Source organism: Asterias amurensis, chromosome 21 (assembly GCF_032118995.1).
Source record: "Asterias amurensis chromosome 21, ASM3211899v1".
NCBI lineage: Eukaryota > Metazoa > Echinodermata > Asteroidea > Forcipulatida > Asteriidae > Asterias > Asterias amurensis.
Genome location: NC_092668.1, coordinates 9,272,106 through 9,298,813, shown reverse-complemented (window position 1 = coordinate 9,298,813; position 26,708 = coordinate 9,272,106). Strand labels below are relative to the sequence as shown.

At 38.7% G+C, this 26,708-nt stretch overlaps 1 protein-coding gene across 1 annotated transcript; it reads right to left on the bottom strand.

Annotated features, from left to right (window-relative positions):
• Nucleotides 1–1,901: 1,901 nt before the first annotated feature.
• On the bottom strand, nucleotides 1,902–25,461 carry LOC139953218 (tachykinin-like peptides receptor 99D). The gene is made up of 2 exons (XM_071952677.1): nucleotides 24,754–25,461; nucleotides 1,902–2,237 (listed from the first exon to the last, which is right to left on the bottom strand). Exons 1-2 carry the CDS (start codon nucleotides 25,459–25,461, stop codon nucleotides 1,902–1,904), a joined length of 1,044 nt encoding a protein of 347 aa, XP_071808778.1.
• Between the last annotated feature and the right edge of the window lie 1,247 nt (nucleotides 25,462–26,708).

The window sequence follows — 26,708 nt, the reverse complement described above, 5'->3', positions numbered from 1 at the left end:
GCAAACGCAGTGAATTGGCCAACAGTGTATTGATAAAACACCGGTTTGGGTACAGGAAAGACAGATTTGAATTATGTCCTTTAAACATTAATAGTTGATCGGGAAGAACGTGCTGTAGTTGTCTAGTCGATGTAGTATCGACTTCTTGCAACACATGGAAACCTCGTGTCGGACTAATGCGCCTTATGGAGGACATATTTCGTGTTAACAATGTTATACTGAAAGAGGTGCGGCTAATTTAACGTATACAACGCTGTTCTCCAACTAGTGATAAACCAACATTTTACGGTATAGGTCTACGAAGTCTTCGCGAATCTTGTTTGGCACATGTGAGAATTGGCCTTTATCTGAGTGAACTGCGGCTGGGTGAGTGAATTAATTAATCGTCTCCTTCTTGGTAAGATGCAATTACCAAAACGGCCTGGAAGTGGACTGTTGGTTATGCACGACACTGTCATTCTAAATAGTAATTCATTCAATCAGTGGAGTGATTTTTATCCACTACTGTATTTGTGCTTGTAAAAAGAGTCAGGAACCAAAAGCATGCTAAATATCAAACATCGGCTGAGGTCACTTTTAGAGATAAAACATTGTAACTGAAGCACCTCAAGCCTTGTAAAGTTGATCTCACTAATTATTTACAAATCTGAAAGCATGACGAGTTTTGTAAAGCTGATCTTACTGAGCTATTTTAGTTTACTGACAAATATCAGATATCGCATAACTGGTGTCACTAGTATATTCGCCATAAAGCATTTCAAAACTTCGTGAACATTCACCCGAATAAAATCTGCCTTTCAAATCATCAAGATTTTAAATATTCGACGGCCAGACTGGTTTGCAATTAGCATGACTTCGATTTGGATTGTAACAACGCGGAAATTATTTTACCTGAAACCATCCTGTATATTTTTGTCAATAACAAATTTCTGCTGCATCAATGTAGTTTAGTATTTACTGCCACAGTAATTAATGTATTTAACTATATGTCTTAATAGATTGTTTTCAGATGAAATGCAACCCTTGTAAAAAAAAACCGCTTCCGTTTGACCCATTGTGGTTTGCAGGTCTGGCCAGTCAAGGACTTCTCTTTATTTTCCAATACTTTGGAAATAGTGTTTTTAGCAACGTTTCTGTTAGTTTTGAATATTGAACCAAGAGCGTATCCGATCTGTCAAAACACCCGGATCACTTTTGTAAAAGATCCTTGACAAAACACTCCCCCACCACCCAAACTCCCAGCGGCATTTATATCATTGTTATTTTGTACATTTTGGGGGGAGGTATAAATATTCATGGTTTTTCCGCCCGGGGAAAAATGCTGGGGTGTGCGCTGGATTCTGCAACCGACGGAAACATTATTTCTTGAGATTTCTGATTGCCGTAGTTATACTGTTATACTGTTTTATATTATATTTTACCTGGTTTATCTGACACACTTCACTGTTAAGAGCAAAATTACAAATTCCTTTATGACATTAATTATCACCGAAGTACATACAATGACAGCAATTTGTAGATAATTATAATCTAATAATCAAAAACAAGCCTGAATCATTTGCAATGTACGGCAAACCAGTACCAACGCAGTTATTTACATTTCTATGTACAATGAAATAATTAGTTTGACACAAACGCAATTATCATTGATCTCATAATTCAGTTTAGAGAACTATAGGATATGGCACAATAAGACACTCCTAGGCTATTTACATACCTCCATAATAATTGGAATAAATGGGAACCTTATTCCAACACATCGGCGGTTAATTATCTACCAGTTTTATTTACAGTTTACCCGAATACAAGCCATTGCCCACACTTACCGCCACAAATTACTTTGACATTGTTATTTTTGAAATTATTGATGCATTGATTGCACCAATAATTTCAGCCTATAGTCAGGATTGCATGTGTGTATTTAGAGTACTGGTTCTTTTCAAGCCACGGAATGAACCTGACTGATTTGCCTGCTGCCTGTCCCTATACCGTCTTACACCCGGCAGGCAACGTACTACATTCTTGAAACCATCACGAAACTTACTATTCATCCAGCAATATATGAAGGGATTATACATGCAGTTACTCATTGCTACAGCGACCACTGTGACGTAGATAATACGGATGTACTGATAGCAGAGTACGTATTGGTAGACATCCTGAACAATGTTGAATGTATGAATTGGTAGATAGCATATAGCGAACAGGAACACCACCACAGCAAACATCTTCACCAACTGCAAAGAACAAGGGGAAAAGGTTATTTTTAGTTATTGTTGGGTTGTGAAAGGGTGTATGGACATTAATGAAACTAGATCTAGGGATAACAAATCATAAAACACTTGTTGCTAATTATGTATTCTGGTTGGTTGGACCAGATTGGGTTAGGACAGTGCATTAAGTTTCCGCCCCTGGGAACTAAACGTGTGTCAAGACATTGCGAAGTTTTCGGGAAATAGACTATACAGTTCCTACATTAAACGTGAACAGTGAAAAATGTGGGAAACTAAAGCACTCCTTTTATTTTCCTGAATTGTTTATGATTCAATTGTTCATAAGGCATTGTAAAAATAGATCCCTCTTCTGGTCACTCACAGACCGGGAATGAGATATGCTCTAGTTACCTCCTTGCTAGTCCATAAGCCCTTATTTATGTCTTAGACTTATTTCTAGTTAAAAGTAAAGAGAAAGAGAAGCATTATGAATAGTTGCATTATGAAACAACTTTTGTTAGTTCCGTATTATGTTTGGCTTGTGAATGATATTTGCGTCACCGTGAAATAGGTGCGCGTCAAGACGCGCGCACGTCATGTGGCAACTAGTTCCCTGAGAGTCCAATAATACGTAACATTTTTAACCACTTACAGCACACACTATAGACTTGTAAACAAGTCGTTAATGGGCTGCCGCGGTGAGTTAGTCGAGTCGTTGTGGTGACGTAACGATTCAGGTCTTCGCGATCGAATACTGCTCTCGTAAGATTTGCTTTCACTTGAAGCTGCTGGTTGCCGACGATAGCTCCCTATTAAAGGCAGTGGACACTATTGGTAATTACTCAAAATAATTATTAGCATAAAACCTTTCTTGGTGACGAGTAATGGGGAGAGATTGGTGGTAAAAAACATTGTGAGAAACGGCTCCCTCTGAAGTGCCATAGTTTTCGAGAAAGAAGTAATTTTCCACGAATTTGATTTCGAGACCTAAAGTTTAGAACTTGAGGTCTCGAAATCAACCAGCTAAAAAGCACAGAACTTCGTGTGACAAGTGTGTTTTTTCTTTGTTATTATCTCGCAACTTCGATGACCGATTGAGCTCAAATTTTCACAGGTTTATTGTTTTATGCGTATGTTGAGATACACCAACTGTGAAGGCTGGTCTTTGACAATTACCAATAGTGTCCACTGCCGTTACAAAGGGAACGTAGTCTTGGGATCAGTAGTCTCGTGGGGGCAAGTAGTCTCCCGAGAATACGCCAGTGTCTGGGAATCGCGGGGACATTCGGAATCGCTGAGAGAGTCGAACGCTATCACCGCGAAAGGCATTTAACGACTTGTCCACAAGTCTACATCCTCTCGTGGTGTGACAGTGAACAGCAACTACAAATCTGGATCTGGAAAACCTCATCCCTCAAAAGGGGGAGAATACATTTTACAAACAAAACCAAAGTAGTCAAAATGCAACTAAAATATGAGTAAAATGCGTCTGAAATGTCCTACATACTGCACACCACAGAGTGTATATAATGTACGACAAAATTCCCTTGGCCCCTTTAGGTCATTCTCAAAAGCTATAAATCCAAGCTATAACGCCGTCTTTACCAACACAACAAGTATTCATATGAATAGTTAACGGCACCCTGGACAAGGTTATTACCGTGAATACTGGTGTCACCCTGTCTTTATAATACAAGTACTGTTTTACAGAACCTATGATTTTATTGGATACAATTATTTCATTAGATAAACGTGCAATGACGTAAGCTTTCTAAATGTAAAAAAAAAGTCAAACTTTAAATTTTTTTTTTTTTACGGGAAGTTTTCTGTTCACCCCTGAAATCTAATTCTGCTCAAGCAGTGTGGCATTGAATACAGCCTTTTCAGATCGTACATCAAGCACTGTACATACCCCTTTACTGTTCATATCCAATGACGTAATGTTTCAAATTTCGCTCAGAACAAAATTGGTAGCGCCCTCTATTAAAGTCACCTGGAAGTGGTGTTTTTTCAAAATAAAGCTTTTGTCACTAATATATGAGTTTTGGTGAGTGGAATGTGAATAAACAGTTAACTAAGGTTTTAAAAAATCAGTTCTTATGTTATTTACAAATTTAAGAGTAGACCCCGACCCGAGAGGGCGCTGTTTGTGACGTCTATCGAGGCAGACTTTGCCTGTAATGCGTAGAGTAAACACAATTGCAAAGTACATGTACGGACCAAGTCGTGAGTTTGTACGTTTCCAAAAAAAAAGAAAAAGTTGTTTTTCCGGCAATGCCGACCAGGTGTATTGCTGCTGAATGCAGAAAAATGCACTTTTTGAAATGTACCAACTCACGACTTGGACGTACATGTGCTTTGCACGTGTGTTTACTATACGCATTGCAGGCAAAGTCTGCCTCGATGACGTCACAAAAGGGGTAGGCGGAGTCAGCCCCCAAACAACTTTATATATTTTTTTAACATATAAATCGTGACAAAACAAAAAATTGTTTTATTGTTCGTAAACATAATATACTCTTATGTTTGAAAGAAAACAAATTATATTTCCAGGTGACTTTAAACAAGTTTACAACTGCGGTGTCATTTTGTGCACAATCTATAGATTGAAGACACCGCAGAAAATGGCGCACGGTGCTTAACACTTTTGTAACGACTCCATCTATTGCAAGTGATTGACTCTGCGATTGAGCAAAGAGAAAATTGGCTAGAGCGAGATTTGAACCAACGACCTGCTGCCGGCGCTTTGCCATTTGCATAAAATATGTTGACCGTCTCTCTTTTTGTCAATATTTTTGTTCGGGGTGTTAGTCAGAAGCCATACAACCTTTAAACTGCCGTGAAGCCAGGGATCACACCCAAGTTTTGATACAACCGGGGAAGTGGCAGCCATGGGATCACCTTAATAGGGGATGCAACTTCATATTTCAGAAATCAAACATATCGTTTTTTCTTCAGTCAAACCCTTAAACCATTTAAATATTTACTTAAATTCAGTTTCCCTTGGAGTTTATTGCTCAATATTTGCAATACGAACTGAAAGTGATCCCTCTATTGCCATCTATCACTTCCTGGGTTATATCCTTTGGATTTGATCTCTGGTCATGCTGAACTTTCAGTTTGCATTCAACCAATCTGACTGGCACCTCAAACATTGATATTGACCAAACCGTCGCCTAGCATACTACAGTAGTCCAGTTGGTGGAGGGCATGCACGTAATTAAAGTGGGTTCGAATCCCGTTCTTGTCAATGTCTTTGCTCACCTAATATTATTGTAATGACGCAGTTACATTTTAAGGGAAAAGAATTTGGGAGAACATTTTTGTCCACCTGCTTAGTCAATTCAAGAATTATACTGCATTTTATACAAGATGATGTATATAACTTTATAGGAAGTATGTATACAATCGTCCTCTCTCTATGATAACAAAGACATTAGAAATAAGACATGAAAACTGTATTGATATACAAAGAAGAAACTGCATTGCTCACACAATTTCTTTTTAAACAACCCATTTTATAACAAAAATGTTACAACAGGCAGACGGTGTTACCGCAAACCCCAAAAATAAATATATACTACACTCATACTCAGTTCAGTGCTATAATTAAGAGTGAGCATTTTATGGAAAACATGGTTTATTTGTCAACTCTTTTGAAACAGGCGATTTGCGATTGCAAATGATTGCACGAGACACAATCCACTCGTATCTCGCTAATAAATAACAACATAAAGTTATAATTTTAAAATCGATTAAGGATCCTCATGTTGGTGTTACTTTTCATCAATGTAGCCTACTTTGACACAGTTGTGATGCATCCACTTGAAGTTGAATTGCCTTGTCAAGCCATAACACATGGAACGACGTGTGTAGTTCCTCTACGCAGTTCCCTCATGTATGCATGAAGTCGGAACTCCTCTCTATTATTGCTGTTGATATTAGGTAACGTGGCGCAGATATGCCCTGTGAGGTGCATTACACAATTTCTCCCTCGAGGGGTTTTGGTTTTCATTATTTCCACTCGATCTTCCAAGGAATCTATACTTTACTAGTTTTTATTTCTCCGATTTAAAAACTTAATAATGAACGAAGCGTGTTCCATATTAGCACGATGACCATACTGAAACTTTTAGATTACAGACAGACAAGTGCCACCCTGTTTGAACTTCCATCAAAGAATTCAGACATTGTTAAAAATTGTGAGTCATCCCCCCTGAGCAGTAGCGATTTGAGCTCACAGCATACTACATGTGACTGCAGAGTCATTGGCACCTAGATGGGAGTGAATGATTGCGTTCACTGGCTGGTGTGTTGTTCATCACATCTAGACACAACACACCGTCAGTAATCGTCAAGGTGCGGCGAATTAGACGCCTGGACGCGGATTTTGATTAGTTGGGCCTACCCATGGCCTGCCACATCCTCTGCTTCACCGAGTGACATGGGCAGAGAGTTCTCGTGTCACGTTAAGGTTTGAGAACAGAAAGGAACGTACGGTGGCTGATCTCCGCCAACAAATAAACACTTTTCCAGTATATAGGGCGTTATAACGCCCTATTAGGGCGTAATAACGCCCTATACGGCGTTATAACGACCTAATTTACGACGTTATAACGCCCTAAAGTACTACTTATCAAAAATGTTCATTCAAATTGATGCGTATTTTAAAAACCTTTTAAAGTCACACGTGGTCTCCAACCCCTTTCATACTCTTTGTATGACCGTGATGAGCATGTTGAACATGTTTGGCAACTCGTATTAGTTGTAATTATAATGAACACGTTGCCTTGGATCGTTGCCTTGGATTGGACGAGTTGATCTATAAAAAGCGTTTGAAACTGTTTGTTATAAAATGCACATGGGTACAAAGATGTTTTAAAAGTAGAATACAATGATCCATACAAATTTGCGTCGAAATTGCGTGGTTTTCCTTTTACTCTGCGAACTAACACGGTCGGCCATTAATTGTTGAAGTCAAAAATTAGACTCCCATAAATGGCCGACCGTGTTCGTCATTTTGCGAGGCTTGTTGGGTGGATCATTATATTCTACTTTTTAACAACATGTGTCTACCCATATATGCGTTTTATAACAAACGGTTACAAACGCTTTTCAAAGACCAACTATAGACCGATCCGTGTTTTTAGATATTCTTGTTCAAGTTTTGTAAAGTGTTTTATATTTTCTTCATAAGTTAAGGGCTAAAGCGTGTTGTTATTCTACTCTTCCACAAGTTGTTTTCCAAAGGGAGAAGTTAAAGAATAAAACAGTGCTTTCCAGCCAATCTGTCTTTTTAATAATAATTATATTATGCCAAAGAATTCAGAACAAAATATGAAAACTTGTAAAAAACAAAATATTGGGTTAGCATACAAATTATATTTATTAAATAATTTCCACAGAAACGACACCTTTCGATTAAAGTTAGCAAAAAACCATCAGCTAAAAGCAAGGTCCACGGTGACAATCGTTTTTCTAGTCCTCAATCACGAAGGGTGATAATATGTCAAGTACATATATAGCAAGAATAAAAAATATATAAAAATAAAACTCACAGTTAAATTATAAGCACTTTTATTTTCTGGAAACACTTTGTGCTTAAAAAACCGTGCGACAGAAACCTTCCTAGGAAGAAGGGTTCTATGTAAGGGCAAATTGTGTGATGCACTCATAATAATAGATAGAGTCCTTATGAAAGGAAACCTCTGGTGCAAACTTTTACTGCGTTATGGGATTAATGGTCTGTACATTCCAAATAGAAATGTGCTGCTCAGTCAGAAGGGTAGTTTACTTTTGGGGTTGATTGAATGTCACCGAAAATCAGGAATTAACCGAAACCTAACTCCTGTCCCCAAAAACTCAACAGACCCATATAATCATGTAATCAAATTAGAAGATTTGAGATTTCGACAAAATTCCGATCGGAAATGTACTAAATACAATGGCAATACGGCATTTGATATCGTTTTAATGTGAGTTTTGAAACTTGTATTATTTTCTCCAGGATTCTACTCCAACCCCCCCCCCCACCGATAAAAGCTGTGGCACTGTTTGCACCAATGAAAAACTTCCTTTCGTCTTTCCTCATGGGGGGGGGGGGGGGGGGCAGCGGATGACAATCATGAAAATGTCTAATTATTATTTAAAAAACAAAATTTTGGGGAAAAAATCACTTCATAAAGGGAGGCTAGCTATTTTTATTTATTTTATATGGCGTATAGGGCGTTATTACGCCCTAATAGGGCGTTATAACGCCGTATAGGGCGTTATTTACGCCCTAACGCCGTAACATAGGGTGTTATAACGCCCTAATTTAGGGCGTTATAACGCCGTATAGGGCGTTATAACGCCCTACTGAAAAAGTGTTTATTTGTTGGCGGAGATCACCCACCGTAGGAACGTCTGTCCAATTTTATGGCAGTACAACAAAGAAATATCAGATAAAACACAAATAACACGTGACATTGCAATATCTTACTCTGCAATAACAATGTTACCATTGTATTAGAATAGTATAACATCGAAGTCTTTATATAGCGCACGTATCTACCAAACAGGGTACTCAATGCGCTGAGTACAAACTAATGCTACTCTCACACTTGGGCGAATATCTTGCGTATGAATCTTTGAAATTTGCAATGAATTCGCCCAAATGTTGCGATTTGATAGTAAATATGTTCTCGGTCGTCCTTAAACCTCTCCTTACCAATATCTCACGCATAATACGCACGCTTTACCAACAGTACCAATGGCTTACCAAATTACCGTCTTCACAACATTCGCTGAATGTACGGAAGTGCTTTGTATTGGCCCTCTCACAGAGTGGCGAATGTTCTTGCGAACATGAATATTTGAATTTCGCGTTGAATTCGTCCAAAATGGCGGTTGAATAGTGACTATTTTCATCTCGGTCTCACCCCATCGATCGTCCTCGGTCGGCCCTCTCCTTACGAATATTTTACGAATATATTACGTATGCTTACCAACGCTTGCCAATGCCTTTACGAACGTTGCAAACGCTTAACGCACGCTTTACCAACGTTACCAATGCTTACGAAAATAATAACGAAATCACGCCGAATGACCGTCTTCGCAACATTCGCTGAAATTTACAAACCGGTTTGCAAATTGAGCGATCTTCGTAAGGAGGTGGGGAATAATTTGTGAAGTTTCAGAATTTGTTACCAACGCTTACGAAGACACGGCGAATGTTGCGAAGCTTGAGCGATTGTCATATAGTTCCTTCCGATAGCATACTCGCTAGCATATTCGCCGTGTGAGAGCAGCATAAAGTGACCAATCTTCGTAAGGAGGTGGAAAATGACTTGTGAACGTAGTGAATTTGTGGCGAATGTGGCGAAGTTTGAGCGATTGTTCAATATTTCCGTTCGTAAGCACATTCGCTAGCATATTCTCCCTAGTGTGAGAGTAGCATTACAGGAGTAGATTATTGCAGTGGTGAATTCTGAGACCCAATTGTGAGCACATTATAGTATTAACCATGTGCTACGGTGCCTAAAAACCCCATCTTTGGTTCAGCGTATGCCAACGTGTAGAGACGTTGGCATACGTCGGCATACGCTGACTAAAACGTGTGAGAGTGTCTTTATTCGGTTGGGAATGCGAACCCACACTCTGCTGATCAGAAACACCAGAGTTTGAATTCGGTGCTCATAACCGCTCGGCCACGATACTTCCACCGTATGTGAATTAATGATAAAAAAGAGTCCCGGTCACACTAACATCATTTGACACGCCCTATTTATTCCCTCCGAGTAGAGCTTAAACTTAATTACTTCTCAAAATTAACAATGAAAACATTACCAATATAATAATGGCATGTATTTGCTATGATGACCCATCCATTGACTACTGATTTTACTGCACACAATGTTAAATCTTGATGTTGATTTAAATACGAGAAAACGCCAAAGGTTTAGCAAACGTGTCCACAAATATGAGTGATAATACCTAACCAGACCGTTGTCAAGTTGCAGCTATACGATGTAGTTAATACAATTAAACGGGGGGAGCCAACCTCTCTTTACTACACCGCATGCTGATGTACCATGATAATAGAGCAATAGTATGTTGATATGACTACTCTAGTACCATGTTTTGCATAATGTAAATATATTTGCTGTAATATTGAGCGCCAGACTGATTTTCAAACTATTTGTGTTATCTCGTTCAGTGTGTACACACGCATATACACCGAATACACAGTTCCACTGATAGGTCCTTACTCAACAATCGTGGTAATTAATGCATGCCATACCTCAGTTCAGGTACCATTTTTGAAGACTCCTTGCTTGATTGGGGAGTTGAAAAAAACAATCCACAACAGTTTAAAGGTTTTGGGTACTTTTTCAAATTGTCCGTAGATTTACATTAAACTTACAGGGTTTGAAGATAATGATAGTGGAAAGCTTCCCTTCAAAATCTACTTACTGAGGTGCTGTATAGTTTTTGAGAAATGAGTAAAACAATGTTATGAACATACGTTTGTACATGCTTAAAATAATGTTCGTCTCAGGAGACGAACATTATTCTCATGACATTGTTTTACTCATTTCCCAAAAACTACAGCACCTCAGCACGTAATATTTTCAGGGAAGCTTTCTACTATCATTATCTTCGAACTGTGTAACTTTAGTGGTAAATCTGTAGACATTGTGTTTTTTGTCCTGTTCTTTTTTTCTAAGAACTTAAGTTATTTTTGTTGCACATTTGCTTTTCACTCGGTGTTATGTATTGCGTTTATCTTGTTTTGTCTGCCCTGCACTCTACCATGGCCAACTTTGTGGTTGGCCATGATAAATGACGTGGGCTTAAGTGTGCTTTCTTTAACCTCTGCCTACTGATATTTTGTTTAATATTGATTAGCTCAATAAAGATTGATTTGCCAAAAGTACACACACTTAATTGGCTTAAAGGAACGCCATAGAATTGGTAAGAGCAAAAATCGTGAAGATCACAGATTTACATAAAACTTACACGGTATAATGATAATGATAGTAGAAAACATCCCTTGAAATGTTTCTGTCTGAAATTTCATATTTGATGAGAAATAAATAATCTAATTTCGCGTTTAGAGTTTATCGCTTAGTGAGCGTTTTATTCATTTTTGTTTTGGCATCGATGCAATGCAAAATTTGTAATCGGCTCGTGACCCAGATGGCTGATCGATCTCAAACTTCTACAGGTGTGTCAGTTTATGTAAATGGTGGATTACATAAAGTGCTTACACTGCCAGCAACTTTTTTGATAGCAAAACTAATTCTGTAATGTTCCTTTAATTGATCTAATTAATTACATAAGCGTAAGATTTTGAGAAACACTAGCCTTGATTCAAGGCTGTGCGTAGTGTGCCCCGGCCCGGCGGTGCGCGGCACGATTCGGCAACAAAAACTGTACGCAGTGTATACACGAACAACGTATACATTGTTTGTGCAGTACATTGTACAGCGAGAACAGCATAGCGTAGTCGTGAGTACGGTCGTGTCTTTGTACTTTCAACCTCGTGCACGTTGCTCAAAAAGTACTCATGTGTGAATCTAGTTTGCCAGTAAACCGACGGTGCTTCCGATCAGCAAACGTTCTGACTTTTCCCAGTACTAAGTCTAAGGTTCACATTGTTAAATCATGGTCAGCATTTTTTTTTTTTTTTAGATAAAGTTTACACATTAGGGCATTTAGCTGCAGTTTGCAATGTTTTACAGCAGTTAGACGAATCGTGCAGACATGGGAAAAACTACTAATGAAAAACTCATGCTTTTAAGGTAAAAATGATTTTGGTGTTTCACTTCATCACGTAGGAAATGAGCATTTGTGGCAAGTTTCTCACCGGACACAGTCCAAAACAAACACACATGCAGATATAAAAGAAACATGAAGTCAAAGTATATATTATCATATGGACGCCGGAAGTTTTTTCTAGTTTTTCAAAACCTTGAGGTTGGAGCATAATGTTTGATCGATAATGACGAAAAGCTCAGTGTACAAATATCAAATTTACATTTAAATGATGAACAAACACATTATAAACAAAGTTGTAATATATCATTCCCACTAAAACAACTTTGCTGAAGCAGCTTGAGCTGCTTAATGACAGTTCGGGTAACAGTGCGTTGTCAGTCCACGATGACCAACAATATTTGCAAACGGCCCGGCTTTCGGAAACCAGCGAGAATAAAACGCGTTGAAGACCTCAGGCACTAGACAATCGGGCTACGCTTAGTTGTCCATCACATTGTAATAATTACTTGTTTTAACTTGACTCCTCGACAGTAAATGTATTCTAGGCACGTGTAGTTGACCGAAGCCTGGACGATTCAACCGTTCACCATGGGGCGACGAGTGGGATGTATATTATAACAGTGGTGGCAATAGCTGTTAGTATTAACTAAATATATTACCTCAACCCATGCATCCACAAACTTACAGGCCTTCGTGGGCCGCAGCTTTGCTTGACCGTAGACTAATATTGTAAGGTTCGGTTTCCATCGCGACTGCAAGTTATTGTGTACCCCCTATGTGGTCTATAGGACAGCAACACTCACGTGTGAGATACTCAATTTCAAGCATCCGGGATATCTGAGGGAAGTAGACGAATCTGAAAATCTGAAAACCTTCGTGCTTTGATTTCTGTACCAGGAGTTGTTTTTGTCTCAATCAGTGAAGATCCTCCAGAACTGTGAAACGAATAATTAATCCCGAATAGACCAAATAGAGAAACACTAATTATGTTTAGCCTTTCACGCTATCTGCGAGGGGTCTTTGATGTTTCATCAAGAGTTCAATCGTTTAAATCTACATCCATCAGGAATAATATTGACATGGGTCGTGATTGTTTCTTGATTGTGAAGCAGTTGTATGTAATGATTAAGCTTTAAATGTTGTGGAGGGCCATAGCAATTACTGTGTGAGAGAGATAGGTCCGACAATGTCCTCAAGAAAGCACTTGACAATGACGTTTGAGCGACTTGGGCAAAGTGAGTAGCAGTGATATCGACCTCAAGTTTCACACTGTAGGCGGTTGTGATCAAAATAGCTCTGGATACCGCTGTATGTACTGACGATGGATTTGTGGAAAAGCCACATGATCATCGTGTGAGTAGGATAACAGATTGTCAAGAAGACAGATTCGAGGCAATCTTTATACAGGACCATAGTAGCACACACTATTTTGTTCTGCTTACAATTATTTAGTGGTTAACAAATCTGCTGCTTATTATGCTGATGGTAGAAAAACGTTGAATTGGCCCCCATGGACAAACATGATCCTGTTTCAGCTCGTGGCAATAATAATAATTATTATTATTATTATTATACAGCCATTTCAACATTCCAGATGGGCTAGGAGAAACAAAAGCAAAATAATTACTGTGGTCCATAGACCTGCCTCCCCACATCTGGTTGTAATACAAGTAATAAAAAGAGTAATAAAATATGTATTAAACAATTTATGTACAAAGAGATGGGAAAGTTAACTATAAATAAACATGTCTATGTACATCAAAGTTGGCAACTAAAACAAAAAATAATAATATAACATGGACTATGTGAGATTAGAACCAGTTTTAGGAGTGTAAAGTTTGAGAAACTTTGCACAGTGTAAAAAACAAATTAACATCAAACAAAAACAGAGAAATTCCTAAACACTTAAATAATGTAAATAAATATCCAAGTAGAATGCAAATTAATGCCTTCTTCATTCACTCAACGAGCCAGCAATGTTTGGAAATGGCCTTGAACGCGACAAGCATGACAAATACATAATAATTTTTATTGTCCTTTGACTTTATCATTCACGAAGGTGTTTTATATTTAGTAATATTTTTCTCTCTCGATGTTTGCGTGTCAAATATTAACGACGATACACTTTTCTTGGAAAGCACAAGTATTTGTTGGCGTTGGAGAAATATTATTACACAGAGTGTCACCTCTTGAGCACAACGCACTTAGTCTCGTATTACGACACATTTATTGGTATGCCTTCAGACACATTCATGTAATGAACATTGGGAACCAATGAAGTCGATACTTCAAAAACAAACGTTGAGCCCGACATCCCATTCATACACACATAAAGGCCTTTGGATGGATACATCAACATTCACAGGTATCCCGTATGTTGATTATAACTATCCAGTTTTTCAGTATACGTAATGCCATCATTTTCATAAAAACCGAACTGCATAATGCACGGATCCAGAGGGCCGTGGGTGCACGTGTCAACCGGTAAAGTTTGACACACAACAATCGAGACAGAAAGAAGTGTAGGGGGATGGACTGTAAGTATCTTTCTCCTATCAAATAATCACAACAATTGCTCTATATCTACGCGTTTGTTATGACTGGTAAAGCTTGTTCCAACGTTAGAGAACAGGCCGATGTTTGATTATATTTGGACCCTAAAACCAGAAAACTGTGATCCAGATAATACTTCCTGAAAGCCCCTTTCGAAAGTATGAATTCGGTAAACATGGTGTCCACGTCCACACCTAAACACTGTGGGACAATCTAATGGAGAGACTTTAACTTTAAAAGAACACATTGCCTTGGATCGTCTTTGAAAAACGTTCAGTAACCGTGCATATGGGTAGAAAATGGCCGACCGTTAATTCGCGACGTAAATTGAAAACCGTGCAATTTTGTGTGATACTTGTGTGGATCGTTCTACTTCTAAAACATCTTTCTAACCATATGCATTTCATAACAAACGGTTTCAAACGCTTTTTTAAAGGCCAACTCGTCCGATCCAAGGCAACGTGTTCCTTTAAGATAGACTCAACGTCACAAGTTAGTGATGCCATGAACGATTGCCTGCCGACGAAAACAATCAGTTGAGATCTCGGCGTGTGATGGCGATTTGACTTGTTACTGAACAAAATAAAGCCGGGTAATATGTTCAAATATCACATCCCTCTGACTGATGCTCTAAATAAATGACAACATGATTTTATTCTATAGTTGGCATTGGGCTGATTGTGTCTTTTTAATTGTTTTATTAAACAATTGTGGAACTAAGGGTCGGGTCACCGGGCACACACTTAAAGGACCGGTCGAGTTGGTCTTTGAAAAGCGTATGTAACCGTTTGTTATCAATTGCATATGATTAGAAAGTTATTTTAAAAGTAGAATTAATAATCCAAGCATTACTCGAAGTTGCGTGGTTTTCCTTTTACCTCGTCGACAAGAACGGTCGACCATTTATGGGAGTCAGATTTTGGACTCCCGATGTCCGACCGGGTAAGTTCGCAAAGTAAAAGGAAAACCACGAAATGTCTAGGCAAATGTGTGTGGATCAGTGTACTCTATTTTTTTTAAAACATCGTTTTTACAACATGCATTTCATAACAAAAGGTTACAAACGCTTTTCAGCCACCAGCTCGACCGATCCAAGGCAACGTGTTTCTGTTATCTTGCTTTCATCAGGGAAGAGGCAAATAGACCAACATAGCAATGGGGGACTTTGGAATACTATAAATAGGTGGCAGCAGACTTACCAGGTAAATGTCCATTGTTCACGTAGGCCGTGTCCGAATTGGCGACTTCGGCTACAGCTACGGCTAGGGCGCGCGCGTCTGCTATTCTTCAACACTGACAGACGCGCTGATCTAGCCGTAGCTGTAGCCGAAGTCGCCAATTCGGACACGGCCGTAGTTCTGAACACGCGCACATTACCGAGAACAATGGATTTTACCTGGTAAGTCTGCTGCCACCAAGCGTCCAAAAAGTCCCCCAAACTATTCGGCCTTATCTGAAACGTATTGACAGAAATAATGTAGCAGTACACTGAGATGAAGAGCATATCTTTCGTTTTGTATAAACAAATCGGTACAACTCAAATTTTAAAAAGAGAAAGTTGTACGTAAAAATGGCTTCAAAAAGAAAGAAAACAAAAACAAAATGTGTATGAAGAATAGTAAAACAAATGTAACATTGTTTGTTTCGGGTGAGTCGATTAGCTCCCCTCGGTATTGGAAGTTGACAAACTAGTTCCCTCGGCTTCGCCTCGTGATGAACTAATTTGTCAACTTCCAATACCTCGGGGAGCTAATATCGACTAGTCACCCTCAAACCAAGTTATATTTGTATTATAATATCCTGTATTACACAGGATTTCATCTTTTAACTACAATTTTAGTTTTTGTTAATGTTAAGTATATCATTGATTACTATTTTAAAGCCTTTATACACTTTCGGATCAGAAAAAAAAAGTTTACAGATTTACAAATTACTTACAGGGTTTGCAGAAGGTAATGGTGAAAGACTCTTGAAATATTATTCCATGAAACGCTTTACTTTTTGAGAAAACATTAAAACAAACTCAATTCTCGATAACGAGAATTACGGATGTCATGACACATGTCATGACACGGCAAAACGTGCGAAAACAAGGGTGGGTTTTCCCGTTATTGAGCCTAAATTTTCACAGGTTATTCTATATATATAAGTTGTGGTACACGAAGTATGGGCCTTTGGACAATACTGTTTACCGAATGTGTCCAATGGCTTTAAATGGGCGTGACCTGGGCGGAGGTCACACTGATACCATTGTTATTTACCTTTGCCTGTTCCTGTTCGGACGGCCCTGCTTGTTATAAAGGCAGAACTTAACTTAATAGACTTAAAATTAATACAAAATAATAAAAACAATATTAATTTAAACATATTTATTATATAAAAAAAATTAGAGAAGTGATGTAAAAAAAAATAATAAAAAGAAATGAAGTGGCAACGACTTTAGTTGCTAGTGAAATTTGTCTCTTTTTTATAAATTTGTTAACAAGTTATGATGTAACAAATTTAATGTTTGACTGTTAAGAACGATACTCATCAAACACTACACAGGCGTATTTTGTTAATGCGTTTTTTGTTTATTAATTAAAAACGTTTATTGCTGAAAGTATATCCTTCGTGTCACACTGCAATCCTTGAAAATTTGTGCATCCCTTGTATAAATCTTTATTCCCCTGTTTTTTAAATTGTCAACCAAAGTGTAAAAAAAAAAACGATGTACACTTGTAAGGTTAGTGCTAAAAATACACTCCACTTTATAAGTTACCGGGCTTAGAGTATTAATTTGTATTCCTGTGTCACTTTTTATGAAGCATCGGAAGTTACTATCAAAGAGTGGACTTTAGATGGTAGCAAAATCAGCGTTTTTTTTACAATAATGCAACGCAGTCAGCAGCTCTAGTAATCGTCAATATTTACTCTCTCACAACCAATTTGGACCAACATCCAAATTGATGTGTTTCTAAAAACATCCGATATGCTGTATCAATCATTCCAAACCAAAGAGAGAGGAGTAGGGCGAGGGAAGCAGCATGCGTCACCTAATTTGTCTTTGTTGAGCTGCAACGGAATGTAATTTAAGTCAAACTTCGTTTCAGCAGGATTTACTCACTTATTCAGATAAAGTCCATCTTTCATATTCAGAGCCTCAAAAGAAATGCTTGAATAATGACATAATTAGAGTGTACAAATAAGAACAGAGTGTCAGTTCAAACGGTATGGAACTTAAAGTAACCGTCACGCAATAGTGTGAACCCCTTGAATAACATTGCAGTTGGAGTAAATACATTGTCAACAGTAAAGGCTGGCTCACACTATGACGCTTGCTATGAAGAATCGGGGGTACGGCAAGCTACGTTAAGGTACGGTTTGCAATTTTAAATTTGCCGTCAGTCATGTGTTGCTATCAATTGTCGCTGACGAATCCGCTAGCGGCCGCAGATGACCGCAAATCTCGCGTCCGTCGGCAAATTTTCAACATGTTGAAAATGTGTGATGGCAGCAACATTCGGTGTGATTCCGTTCAGATTTCGTTGGAGAACGCAACCCTCATTTCCTTGACGCAGATGGTCGCATTTATCAGTCGCTTAACGTTTCCATGCCGGCTTTGGTCGGCCGTTGAATCACGTCATCGTCACCGCAACCCACCGTCAGCCGCTGTTCCTTGCCAGCCGTTCGTCCATTGTTGTCATGTTGTCGCTGAAGATCGTTCCCACCCGTCAGCAAATTGTGGTGTTTCCCCTTTTGCCGTCGCTTTGTCGCCAAAGTTTTGTAATGTTCGCGTTCGTCGCCTTTCTCAGGGTCTTAGCAGCTACTATATGAGCCAGCCTTAAAGCCATGGTGGCTATCCAATATAACAGTTACACATAACAACTAACGAACAGCTAGATATGACACTGATATACACAGGTGTGGCGGTTTCAGTCTTCCGCCGTGTTCGGTTTTCCGGGTGACGTAGCCGGACATTTCACTACGTTGTTCGAACGGTTTTAGCTTTCCGGCGTGTTCAGTTTTCCGGGTGACGTAGCCAGACAAAAATTCCACCGCGAGTACCCTGGCGAGTACTGTAGTTCTCTCAGTGACCCCAAATTGTTTATTATTACGATTCTTTTTTGTTTAGTCACATTCTCTCGCCCCACCTTTACACGTATTCATGCGTACAACTTTAAGCAGGTCACATTGCTTGTGCCACCAAATTGTCTCATACGATCCACGCGTTCGCCGCTCGTTGTACTCGTGGACGCCGCCATGACAGCTACCGGAGAGTAACACGGATGACTCAATACAGCACTAAACATTGACTACTTTTAAATTGCTGTGCGCAGGCATCGCATGACGTAACGTTACTGTATTTGGTCATTCGGTAAACTGAACACGGCGGAAAGTTGAAACCGCCACACCGGGCACGATAAACAAGCTGGCTCAAATGTCAGCAGTACAATTGCGTTGAATCACCGTACAGTTGCAATAAACCGCCGTACTATACAACGTCTATCGCAGTACATTTGCGTTAAAACGCCGTAATTTATTGCGATATATCGCTGAACTTTATTGCGTTATATCTTGATGAGTTGCGACTTATTTCATTGCATTATATCTCCATATATTTTACTATTCGACCCATTGTGTCCGACCAATCATGTTCGACCAATCCCAATGTGTCAAACCATGTTGTTATAACCTGGTAACAAATTGTGACGTTTTATTGGTCGAGAACCAATCACGGAAAGACGCATGTTCCATCAGCGCATTGTACAAGTTCCATAAAACATCATCGTAGCTAACACTGTACAATAAACAAAGTACACATATACACATTTATCTAAATTGTGAACAGGCAAATTTTCGAACGACTTGTGATCAAGGCATCTAAGATCATTTCTACAATAAAAACCTCTCCGCTCTCCCATGTTAATTTGTATCTGTTATCACTTGGCAACGGTGACTAATATATTGGCGAAGGCACAAAACCACGGCGAAATTGTGAAAGCATTACATTTGATTTAATTTGATTTGATTTGATTTGGTTTCAATAGATGAAAACAATTGTATGTGTACACGTAACGGCACTACATGATGGAATAACTCAATGGCATAATATAACGGCACAACATAACGGCACATTTGACTTGCATAACATTAAGGCACATCGTAACGGTGCAACATAACAACACAACTTACTAGCACAACATAACTCGTGTGCAACATAACTCGTTCGCATAACATGACGGCACAACGTAACGGCTCAACACTACGACATTAAATAAGAGTGAATAACATGACGGCACAACGTAACGGCTCAACACTACGACATTAATCACTGTGCATGACAAGATGGTACAACGTAACGAAAAGAACGATGGCTTTTCTCAATGGCATATATGACGTCACAGTGGAACGGTAAAACACGACGGCAAAACTCACTTGCATAACACGATTGCACAGCGTTTTCGGCACAATCACGAAGGCTAACTCACTGGCTTAACATGACATCACAGCGTATTCGGCACAATCACGAAGGCATAACTCACTTGCATAACATATGGCACAGCGTGTTCGGCACAATCACGAAGGCATACTGAGTACTGGGACTTCGGTTTCGTTCATTTTCGTTAAGGTATAACGCAAAGATAGTTAGCGACAAAATACAAAACACAACTCCATCTATGCATTTAGGGTCCGATATCGAATCAATTTAGGTGACATTATATAGCATAACAAGATGCGTTTTACCTGGGTCTTTACCACACATTGTTCTAGCCATATCTTACATAATTTATGGAGCCTCATGTTCATATAATTTTGAGCTAAGATATAGAAACGAAACATAACAACTGATTTTTTTATCAATCTGAATTAGTGTCTGCTTTACTCATCTTTCTTCCTTTTTTTCTTCTCTTGAATATGGATCTGTTTAGTGGAAAGAAGGAGTAGGTGTTTCACAGTGCTGAGCCACAGTTCTAAAAAGTCACACCTAGAGGCTTGCAAGTATAAGGTGTGAATACGCAACCTCTGTCCCTGGTTTCTACTTCGAGATCAATTGGGATGGTTCCATTCAGCATCACTAGGGAACGATCAGATGTACCTTTGGGAAGGTCAATGCTGGAGTGATTGACCTAGTGGAGGACAAGACTAATGCATTTTATAGTCATGCGTCATCAGGCCGCTTCTTGGTATATTGAAATTTCAGAATCAAACACAACTGTATCAACATATTCAGAATCGAATACATTGGTATCGAAATGTGCTACGGAATTAACATGTATGTGTTCATGTTTTATAATAGAGCAATCGTGCTGTGTCCAGCGCACATGACTTGTGTTGTTGTCTGACTATCATTGCTTTGACGGCAAAGGATGAGTATATTGGGCTCAACTAAATGGACGCCTGTGTTTATACAAGCTCTTCAGTTACTCCGTAGACATTGCACTCACGTTCGTTGAATCCAAACAGTGGTAACACCTCATGGCGTATTAAACAGGTTTCTAAACTTGTTCGCATCTGCATCATTGCTGAATTATTGGTCAAGCTATTAATTCATGCTTTGTAGTGTCTTCTTTTATAAACAACGGGAAGCTAAACGTGAGCTTGATTGCCTTGTGTTAGTGCACGCAGTACATCTAGACAATGCGATTATCTGTGGGCATGCAGGGGCCCTTATGGGGTATTTTATACAAGGGGACAATTAACCGCACAAAAGGTTGTTTAACGTGGACCCCACGAAGGTACTCCTTTTAAAAGGTAATACTATACAACAAAAGCAGAAGCTCACATTATGATCCATAAGGTTGGACATGTCTCCACATTTAATTCAAACCGAGTGCCTTAAAAGTACATCCTCGCTTCGATTTTTGTGCAGAATACCAATAGAAACGATGCTAAATAAAACAATAGTCCAAACTAGACCTAAATGCAGATGTTTCGTTAATAACGTTTTCAAATTTCTCGACTGAATTTGAAATTCTCTTGCCATCAAAGCAATAATGACCAATCCAGCCTAATTTAAACATTTTGTTTTTTTAGTTTACCATGTTCATGTGAGAACAGAGGGGTGTACTTGTACTCAAAGTGCAACAGTTAAACAACGTGTGTCTGTGCGTGGTCAACATGCCACATAATTTGTTCATATGAATACCTCAATCTTCTTAAACATCCTATAATACTAGTGCACCTGCAATGCCACTCTGCACATGGCAGCATTTGTGCACTTTTTAACACAAATCAGCTGCAAACCTATAGGATCGTAGTTTACAGCATAGTGGCAATATTATGAAACGTCGAAAATATAATATTTAAAGCCTGATGTGGTAATCCCTATTTTAAAAATTAATAATAACAAATTCCCCAAACAAATTAAAAAATCAAATACATTATTTAAACTTTAAAAATACAAATAAACCTTCAAATGTAAATCAGTAACTAAGGAAGCGCGTGATTTGAGTGAGAAAGAGTCCATTGTGCCCGCAGCCACCAAGCGCTTGGGGCCATCTATCTACTGTTATACAGTTTCTTTGTGAGGATAAAGTAATCGCTACTCAAACATTTTCAATTGAGACCGTTTTCTTATTTTTTGCCTTAAGCATTATGAATCAATACTTGTTTTAAATAAATACTCCCCGACATACTATAACTATAGCCCATCACTTTTCTCAAAGGATAATAATTTGTGATTAATTGCCATTGATTGACGTCTGCGACCCCCCGGGGGACGTTTCAGAAAGAACGAAGCCCGTCCATACAAAAGATATTCAACATTCCCCTTCTGAAACACATTGAATAAAAATTGGAACATTGTGTTTAGAATGAATATTGTTTACTACTGATTTCTACAGGCGATAACACTGGTGTGCAAACTGTCAAATGTTTGTGTTGCTCTGATCTATCTGTATCCTTATTACTGTTTGGGGGACTCGGGAATTATGTTAACAAAGCTGCAAATTAATAAATGTTTTTGTTATTTCACTAACAACATAATATAAATGATACAGTGTGTAGGTTTAAAAGGGAGGGGAGCGCCGTTTACTGAAAGCACAAAGGACAATGGTAATTAACTCGAAAGGTAGACAAATACTAATTATACAGTTTAACCCTACAAAGTGCGTGGTTATGAATGTGCCTTTTATGAAATGGAAGCCTCGTATAAACCATTTAATCCTTGTGTAATGCGTCTTTCCGCGAGACAGAGTTGGTCTAAATTCATGGTGTGCACATCACCTAATGGGATGTTTAAAGACACTGGACACCTAGTGGTAATTGTCAAAAACCAGTCTTCTCACTTGGTGTATCTCAACATTATGCATAAAATAACAAACATATGAAAATTTGAGCTCGATTTGTCATCGGAGTTGCTAGATAACTATGAAAGAAACAACACCCTTGTCACACGAAGTTGTGTGCTTTCAGATGCTTGATTTCGAGACCTAAAATTCTGAAGTTGAGGTCTTGAAATCAAATTCGTGGACAATTAGTTCTTTCTCGAAAACTACGTCACTTCAGCGGGAGCCGTTTCTCACAATGTTTTATACCATCAACCTCTCCCCGTTACTCGTGAGGTTTTATGCTGATATTTATTTTGAGTAATTTCCAAAAGTTTTCAGTGTCTTTAAGTGAAGGACAACGCAGAAAAGGACTAATTGACAACTTTAAGAGTCCTATACCCGATATAACAAACAAAACAAACATTTTTGTTTTTTCTCTTTAAGGCTAGGCCTAATTATCCTATTTCATGCACGGTCACACATAGTACGGATACCGGTCAATGGCAATGATGGTGGCGTGCTAGACATCCGTCATCTTACTTTAGTTTTAGCTTTTCCAAGGAGCAGCCATAAAACTACACCTATCCTACTTATGCTTCCCAAACCCTTCACGTCGTGATTGCTTTGTGTGGAATCTCCAATCCGAGGCTAGTATTTACATGCTGTAGTTGAGTCTTGCAGGGGTCCCCCCACCACAACCACCTCCTTACTCACTTTGATCTTAAGGTTGACATTCAATCTTTGAAGTTAATCAACATAACACAATTCTACACTGTAAAAACAAGTGTCTAGGTTTTGTAACAGATTTCGAACGCGTCAAAGGGTTTAGGTTAAACACTTAACAGTGTATAGGGCCCATGAGTTGTGTTGTAAAGCAGTGGTTTAAACATCAAACTTAAACACTGGTGTTTAGCCAACTTTGATGTACTGATGACCTTTTAAACGCTTCCTAAACACAAAGTTAACGGCTGATGCGTCAAACTAAACGCGCCAAATCTTTACAGTTTTTACCATGGCGCGTTTAGTTTGACGCATCGGCCGTTAACATTGTGTTTAGGAAGCGTTTAAAAGGTCATCAGTACATCAAAGTTTGCTAAACACCAGTGTTTAAGTTTGATGTTTAAACCACTGCTTAACAACACAACTCATGGGCCCTATACACTGTTATTAGGTGTTTAACCTAAACCCCTTGACGCGTTCGAAATCTGTTACAGAACCTAAACACTTGTTTTTACAGTGTAGGTGTGACCTTCATAAGGGGAATACTAATTAATTTTCTGTGTTCAAACAGAGCACGGGGATCCTTTTTTAGTAATAGCTTGATAAACGACCCACTAAACGCCAATTTATATTGCACACTAAGGCAAAGTATACCAACATGTCTAATACATTGCATGTGAATTGGGCAGCAGGGTACCTGGGATTAGGCAAGGTACCTGCGAATAGGACGAGGGTTACCCATAGTGATGGGACGCAATACTTTTATATTCATTTCACAGACAAAATGACATGTGGTTATACAAAATACATATGGAAGTTAAAACAAAACGTAATAATAACTGTTGAATTGTATGTGCAAGAAATGTACCCCGATGCGCGGCCATCCACAATAACATTGGACTGTTGTCCATGGCAATTCCGCTAATATGTAAACACATGTTGTATAAGGCCACCATTACAATCTTACAAATTAATAGTTGCTTATAGCCTACCAGTGGGTGAGCAAGGGTGGGACGTCCCTCAGAACCCTTAACCCTTGTCCTTACAATTGAGTTATAAAAGGACATCAATTACCCGAAACATCACATGCGTCTTTGCGCAAGCCTAGCCCCCTCCCCCAAACGCCCGACCCCTCCATCCACAAATGAAATGTGTATACGCCGCAGTAGGGAAGTTATATTCGACACCATCACTACATTATTGATTAATTTGAATTGAGGTCCAGAAATATTTTCAACAAAATCTATACTTACTCGTATCTTGGATTCAGTCATTCTTCTGTCCCTGTTAGCTTCCATTTCTCCCGGTGTTTTGCGAGCCCAAATTCGAATTCCTATGCGACTATAGGCCATGGCAAGGACTGCCAATGGAAGGAAATACTGCAGGACCATGGTAGCGAAGCTGTAGTTACCTCTTTGGTCCCATTCCTCCGAGCAATAGGTGATACCATTCTCTACATAGACACTGGTGTATATAGCAGTTGGTAGACCTAACGCGCCGGAACTAATCCATATGAAGCCGATAACTAGAAGGGTTCCGGTGGATCCGAGTCTTGGTCGGAGTGGATGGATTATAGCCATATATCGCTCCATACTGATGGCAACAAGCGTAAATATACTAACAGATACAGAGACACTCTGAAAAAACGATACTGCTTTGCACATTACTGGGCCAAAGGGCCACGTCATGTACAGAGTCGAGTAAAAGGTAAAGTTAACGCACATAACTGCCATAAGTTGATCACTAACGGCCAAATTCACAACAAAGTAGTTAGTGACTGTACGCATTCTTCGATGACCCAGCACGATGTAACAAACAATGGCATTACCACCGATTCCAAACACTGTTATTAGCCCAAATATTATCCCAAAAAGAACTTGCAACCACACGGGTTCTCTATAGTACTCCACGCAAACATCAGAATATCCACCACTACTGTCGTTGCTGTACGATACATTCATTGTTTAATAATCATTCGTTTCTCTTCTATTAGTAGAAACGTCACTTCTGAATATAGACCTTAGGATCACAGTTTGTCGTCCTTCACGGTTCAGCTTTTCAAATTGCAGATTCTGTTGAATAATTATATAAGAATAAATAAACATTAACAAGCAGCAAAGTTTATGGATATTTTGTGAAAAGAAAAAATGAAGTAAAGAAATCTTAAACTTTTGTAAGAAATTATTAAAAGTACAGTCCAATAGATGTTTTAAAAATCAACAAAATGAACGGAGAAAATGTACAAACATACATAACTCTGCATGCATATAAAAGAACGTGTTTTACTTGGATGGTGAGACAGGTGTGATTTCCAACTTCGAGAGTAAATGAAATTGAATTAGGGATTTTATAACAACAGTATTGATTTGTATTCATGTAGGACTAATTTTCCTTGATTCTTAGTGAATGATTTCACCCAGGAGCGGTCAATAAACTCCAACATCACGAAAGACAAGTAACGTCCTACCTAACTATTTACAGCTTGTCAAATCTAAGCGTTCTATCCGATAAAATTACCGTTAGAATTACTGCTGCTCAATCATTCACGGCAATTAATCTTGTCTTTCTAGGAGTAAGATTTTCTGATTGCAAGTACAATCAGATTAAATTTCCGGAACGTGTACGTGTATTTAAACAAGAGCTGACTGGTTTTACACTGTGAGCGGGATGCAAGTGTATATCCAGGCTGAAACAAGCGAGTGACAACATGTTAATAACACCACTCCGATGAGACATCCAATCATTGTTTGAGACTGTCAACCATCGCCTCCTACGCGTTTAGGGGATGACTGTTTGCAGTAATTAGCAAACAACAACTGCTCGTGAAAAATAGTCGCTCCAATAATTTCTTGAGTACTTTTAAATGTTTATGGGGAAACGCTCAATAGTTCGGCAATATGGGAATGCTTATTAAGATCAAACAATATGCAGGTTTATGTTGTGCATTTATCAATCATGACAAACATCAACACAATGCTTGAATAATTTTGCTGATAAAGGACTCCCCTGAATGACTTTAAAGGGATTTAAATGTCAAAACAAGAACTAAATGCAGTCTTTTATCTAAATGGGTTAGAAATAAAAAGTATAGTACATGTACAAATGATATTACAAAAGCATAACCTCGTCTTTAGGATAGTTGTGGCCGTTAATAAGACCTCGTTTAATACCTGCATAAAACATATGTGATTCCAAAAGCAACCTCACA

Bases quoted from the DNA above. Each gene is read 5' to 3' on its own strand.
- LOC139953218 (XM_071952677.1), bottom strand. From the start codon at position 25,461: ATGAATGTATCGTACAGCAACGACAGTAGTGGTGGATATTCTGATGTT. The intron at 2,238-24,753 runs GTAAGTATAGAT...TGTTCTTTGCAG, and splicing joins TGACTGAATCCAAGATACGA to TTGGTGAAGATGTTTGCTGT.